Genomic DNA, 5,770 nt, shown 5'->3' on the forward strand with positions numbered 1-5,770 from the left:
GCCTCGCACCCGGCTAGAATCGCTCCGACCCATCGCGTGCGCCCGACCCACTCGATGTTCGCCTTCACCAGGTCAAGGCCTCGGGCCGCCGCCGATGAGTAGACACCGCCTCCGACGACTCCTCGCCGAGAATGTCGCTGAGCTGCGGACGACGACAAAGAAGAACGCTGCATTAACATTGATCGTCGGCCAAGCATCGGCGCGGAGTATAATATATGTCCGTAGAGAGTGAGCGTGATGTGAACGACATTTGGAGAGAGAGCGACGAGCGAGATGGAGAGAGAGAGAGAGAGAGAGACGAGAGAAAGAGAAAAAGCGAGAGTGACAGATGAGAGAGAGAGAGAAAGAGAGAGAGAGAGAGAGGAGAAAGAGAAAGCGAGAGTGACAGCTAGAGATAGAGAGAGAGAAAGAGAAAGCGAGAGTGACATGATAGAGATAGAGAGAGAGAGAGAGAGAGAGAGAGAGAGAGAGAGAGAGAGAGAGGAGAGAGAGAGAGGCGAGCGGGTGTCGCTTTGAGTTTCTGTGTTCAGATTCGCGCGCAACATTCTAAAGCTCTCTTACACACTCTCTCTTCCATTCCCGACCATTTTTATCATTTTCTCTCCTCTCCGCTATCTCTATCTATGCTAAATGTTCTCACTCACTCACGCATACTCTGTCTTTCGCGTTGTCCCTTTTCTTTCACGCTCATTTATGCTTCTCTTCTCTTTCTTTTTCTGTGCGCACACACTTACTTACCATTCTTTCTTGCGCGCGCGCAGCGCTCTCTCTCTCTCTCTCTCTCTTCTCTCTTCTCTCTCTCTCTCTCTCTTCTCTCTCTCGCTCTCTCTCTCCTCTCTCTCGCTCTCTCTCTCTCTCCTCTCTCGTCTCTCTCTCTCTCTCGCTCCTTTCTCTCCTTTCTCGCTCTCCCCTCTCTTTCTCGCTCTCCTTCTCTCTCTCTCCCTCTCTCTCTTCCCCTTCCCCTCTTTCCCTCTCTCACACACAGCACGCACAGGATTTCGCGCAAGGTTAAATTTTTTCTCCACATTTCTTCTCGCCAGGGATTCACGCGGCCGGATTTCATCTGTGAATTATTGCCTACATGCAGTAATGATATTGCAAATGCCAGGGCTTAAATGTAATGGAAACATTCGCTATGACACGCGCCGTGCTATTCTCAGAGTAGGGATACGTGAGCGCTGAAAACAAAATCGATGATTTCGGCGTCATTTGAATGTCAATGCCGTTTTTTTCCCCTCTTCTGCTGCACCATTTCTTACGCGTCACCGTATTGTTTGTAACTGAGTGAGAGGGGCGTGACGTATTTCCTCATGTCACCGGAAATAGTCATTTATCAAGAGGACATAATAGCAACGACAGAAGCACGTTATTAGCTTCTGTGCAATCAATTTATTTGCTTTTTTGTCTCGCCTAGAGCTAGATTATATTTGTCTGCCACGTTTGTCTCGCTAATTATTTGAAAAGACAATAGTTTTAAAAACACACACACACGTGACCATGATTTGAAGTTTTAATTTTCCTGTTTCAACCCGTGAAAGGCGCGGTGTGCGGTTTTGCGGGCGGTTGTCGATGAGCCGAGCGATAAGGAAGCGCGAATCACCAAGGTATACCTGCGTCGATAATTATTTTGATTAATATAACAACACTTTTGCGGCAGTGAAGTCGTCTAGCCTCCCGCTCACCGGGCGTGCATTCAGACCGCAGCGCGACAAATGCAATTTTCCTGATAGCCCACGATTTGAACGTGTCTATTGCCTTGCCCCTCTCTATACACGCCATGCCGACTTCAGCGGAATTACGTCTCCCTGACGCTCGGCCGCCTGTATAGAGCCAGATAGTCGGAACCCAGCGTTCATTTCATCCGATGTTCCATTGCCATATTGTTGCAGGCGAAACAATTTCATTTCAGGAGGAAATTCGATATCAATTAGTTAGATTAACTTAATAACTAATTAGTGAAATTAGATGACGCGTGTGCGCACGTGACCGACGATCGCAGTCGCTATTGTAATCTAATTAATGGCTAATAACTTATGGCTGATATTTCTCTACCTTGTTCTGCTCGTCCTCCGTGTTCACGCCCATTACAATCTCACGTAAGATTTTATCCATCGCCCACGGATTACCGCCAAATCTGAAAAAAAATCATAATATTATACATATAATTATATAATATAATATACGCGCTTCGCTCCCTCACGTACGTGCGCCTGTCTATACATGTTAGGATTTTCATCTGTAGTTCCGTATCAAGCTATACTGTGGCGGTTGTGTTTTTTATCGCGTGTACGTGTTGCTATTTTAGCCATAACATAAACGTATCGAATGCGCCCCTAGCGTCGCTCTATCCTAAAATGATCCCTCTTCCGCCATCACACAAGTGACAGAAACTACGGATAATGTGCAGACGTGCCGTGCAAGGAAAGATGGCGGCTGTGTGCACACGCCATCTTCAATCGCGGCGTCACCAGCGACGACGCTCGCGTCCATCTATACGAGTAATCCCGTCACCGAAGTTCACTGGAGACCGCCGTAATATATACGCTGTTGATTGCATGCAGCGGTGTCGGCGCTGGCGTGCATTTAGAACCACAGTGCGGTCATATACTCTCTCTCTCGCGCGCTCTCTCTCTCTCTCTCTCTCTCTCTCATTCTCTCTTTCTCTGTCTCTCTCGCTCTCTCTCTCTCGCTCTCTCTCTCTCTCCCTCTTCTCCAGTTCCGCGTTGCGGCAGACCAACGCGTATCTTGCTATATCGGGGGTGACCTCCGCCTGGGGTCGTGATCTATTACCACGAATTTTGTCGTATCGTAATCCCTCCCTCGGTCTGGCGTCCTTATCTACTAGCATGTGACTTGTTTTATCGTATGGCTTCAGTCTGGGGCCTTGGGATCTACGAACGTGATCCATGCTATATCGTATGCTCTCCGTCTGGGGTCCTTATCGACTAATGCCGCCCTTGTTATATCGTATGCCCTCCCTCTTGGGTCCCAATCAACTAAGGCGATCCTTGCCATATCGTATGCTCTCCGCCTGGAGTCCTTATCTACTAACGCCATCCTTGCTATATTGTATGTCCTCCGTCTGGAAACTTAATCTACTATCACGAACCGTGCTATATCCTGTGCACTCAGTCGGGAATCGTTTCAATAGATATATTATATAAATGTATGATAGGATCGCTACTGATCTCTGGATAGACAATATATTGTTTATTCTACACATCGAAACTTCTTATGGCCAACCTTACTCGAGTCTAGTTAGACACAGAGACGCGAGTGACGGTGGACGCAGTTCAGCTACTCGTAATGACCCACCAGCTTCGTGACACACATTGTCTTACATAAGGATTAAATATATTTCCAATTTACGTAATGGCACGTTAGTTAATAGATTTTTAGCAGGTTTTTAGCTAATTTTGCGCATCGCGCACTGGTTTGCGCACACGGGCATTTCGCGTGCCATTGACACACATCAGATTAATTTAATTGGCATTAAGCACGCTATGAAATTGTACGTAATTTGTGTAATGTGCCATTTCACATCGATAATTAACAACAGTGAGAACGGTGACATAAATTGAGCTACGTGTAATATAAATTATTACATGTCTAATTATTATTGGTATTAAAACTGTTGTCGTTGTCTTCTTGTTTCTGTTGTTGTTATTGTTTTTCTTAGGGGATGTTGTTGTTGATGCTGGCTGTGACAGTAACGGCGGCAGCGGCGGCGGCGGTAGTTTTGGTGGTGGATTATTATTATTACTATTATTATTATTATTATAGACATTAACAATTCAAAAACCTCATTCGAGAGCCTTAGACATCACGCTACGGCGCATATGACTAATAAAATCGAGGAGAGGCGTGGTCGAACCACGACCGAGTACTCAGCTTACTTGTCTTCGATGGTCTTCCAGTTGCTCAGCATGAAGTTGAAGCTGATCGTGCGGCTGAGCAGGCCGTGGCCGAGAGCACCGATGGCGCGGGAGAAGTCCCACTTCTTCAGCACAGTGCCGTTCAGCGCATAGTTGAGATACCTAATAACACGAATAGACATAATATTCGTATAGGAGAGTCATTAACGCAAAGTGATTACCGTCATCTGATCTATCACCGATAACAATATATACGGACATCGCGCGGGTGACGTGGATGGTTGGCTTCACAAGCTAGTGTATGTGCGATGAGCGGAGGCGTAGCTACAGCGGAGTGTTGTGTTACTCGCCGCGTAGGCCTGCATAACCCATTGACGCGCGTGGATTATAACAGGCCGAGAGTGGTAATAAGATCAATGCGCGCTGGCAGAATTGATGCCATTACGTATTTCAGTGAAGTTGCCGGAGTTGGATGGAATTGCGTGGAATATATCACCGCGACAGGAGGAGCGCGCCGGGGAAAAGGCCGTGTAATTTGTGCAGGCGATGGCGGAAGTTTGCTCTGGCGATGACGGCATGCGCGACATGGCCGATCGTAGTACAGACAACCGAGTCGAAATTACCCTCCCCCCGCATCCAACCGCGAGTTTCGAGCTTAGCAACCACTCTCGCTACATTACCGCTGCAGTAACCAGGGCTCCTTTGTGGTCGCTAGGGCGTCGTAGACGGTGTGGCGGTCGCTGGCGACTAACGTTCTCTGTGCGTATTCGAAAAGGTAGTCCCAGTCTCCATTATTACCGCTCATCGCGCCAGCTTGGTAGGCTAGGCCGCGGAAGTTAGCAGGAATGCTGAAAAACGTAGGGGAGAGGCTACGAGCCTAAAGAGCATTTACGCAACACGCCTGTCCTAGGCAACGTCATATGCGTTCCTGTCCTCGCGTACTCTGCAGCAAATCAATGTCCGTGACGTCGAAGTTGGCATCATTCCGTTGTCACACACAGTAGACGTGTTCGAACCAACGGTGAACGAGGCAATATAGATTTTGAACGCAAAGCGCGATTTATTCTCGTCTTCCGTATTAACGTACCTTTTGTTTGCAGTCCTCCAATTAGCGAAGAAATTATAGGCGTGTTGCTGGGTACTTCCGTGTCCGTATTTCAAAGCCGCATTTAACAGCTCAATGCGTATATCTCTGCAATTAGGGCGAGAGCGTCGGAATCGACATTCAATTAAAGGGCTGCAGACGTTTGCTGACTCTCTTTGCTATTTATCTCCCTCCCTCTCTTTCGCTCGCTCGCTCACACGCATACACATGCACATGTACGCGCGCGCCTACACACGCACGCACACACACGCACACACACACGCACGCACACACACACACACACACACACACACACACACACACACACACACACACACACACACACACAACAAGTAATTAGTACTTTATTTCTGTATAATTATCTGGTATATATTTTATATCTCACCTCTGACTATACTCTAGGTGGTGAGTTTGTTTTCGGAGATCGGCGGCATGTTTGGCCTGTGCATGGGCATCTCCATTCTCACCGTCGCCGAGTGCTGCCAGTTCTTCTTCATATTCCTCGTTCGCAAGTGTAAGTTGCTTACATCAAACAATAGCGTGCAACCAGCAACACGCCAGGCGTGGCCCTGAAGGCGTTCATATAGCCTGAGGGAGTTCATGCATGTCTGAGGAAGTTCATACAGGCCTGAGGACGTCCATACAGGCCTGCGGGAGTGCATACAGGCCTGAGAGAGTTCATACAAGTCTGAGGGAGTTCATACAGGCCTGAGGGAGTTCATACAGGCCTGAGGGAGTTCATACAGGCCTGAGGGGGTTCACACAGTCCTGATGTAGTTTCTACAGGCAT

At 47.9% G+C, this 5,770-nt stretch overlaps 1 protein-coding gene across 1 annotated transcript in view; it reads right to left on the reverse strand.

Annotated features, from left to right (window-relative positions):
- Window positions 1-64: 64 nt before the first annotated feature.
- The window catches only part of LOC106806151 (glutamyl aminopeptidase-like), a 29,997-nt gene continuing 24,291 nt past the window's right edge, over window positions 65-5,770 (reverse strand). Inside the window, exons 12-16 of the mRNA XM_014808014.1 lie at window positions 4,963-5,067; window positions 4,556-4,723; window positions 3,897-4,037; window positions 2,053-2,134; window positions 65-142 (exon numbers count right to left, since the gene is read on the reverse strand). Of these exons, the coding sequence (XP_014663500.1) occupies window positions 65-142; window positions 2,053-2,134; window positions 3,897-4,037; window positions 4,556-4,723; window positions 4,963-5,067 (574 nt within the window). The remainder of the gene's footprint in view (window positions 143-2,052; window positions 2,135-3,896; window positions 4,038-4,555; window positions 4,724-4,962; window positions 5,068-5,770) is intronic.

Source organism: Priapulus caudatus, unplaced genomic scaffold (assembly GCF_000485595.1).
Source record: "Priapulus caudatus unplaced genomic scaffold, Priapulus_caudatus-5.0.1 Scaffold144, whole genome shotgun sequence".
Taxonomy (NCBI): Eukaryota; Metazoa; Priapulida; class Priapulimorpha; order Priapulimorphida; family Priapulidae; genus Priapulus; species Priapulus caudatus.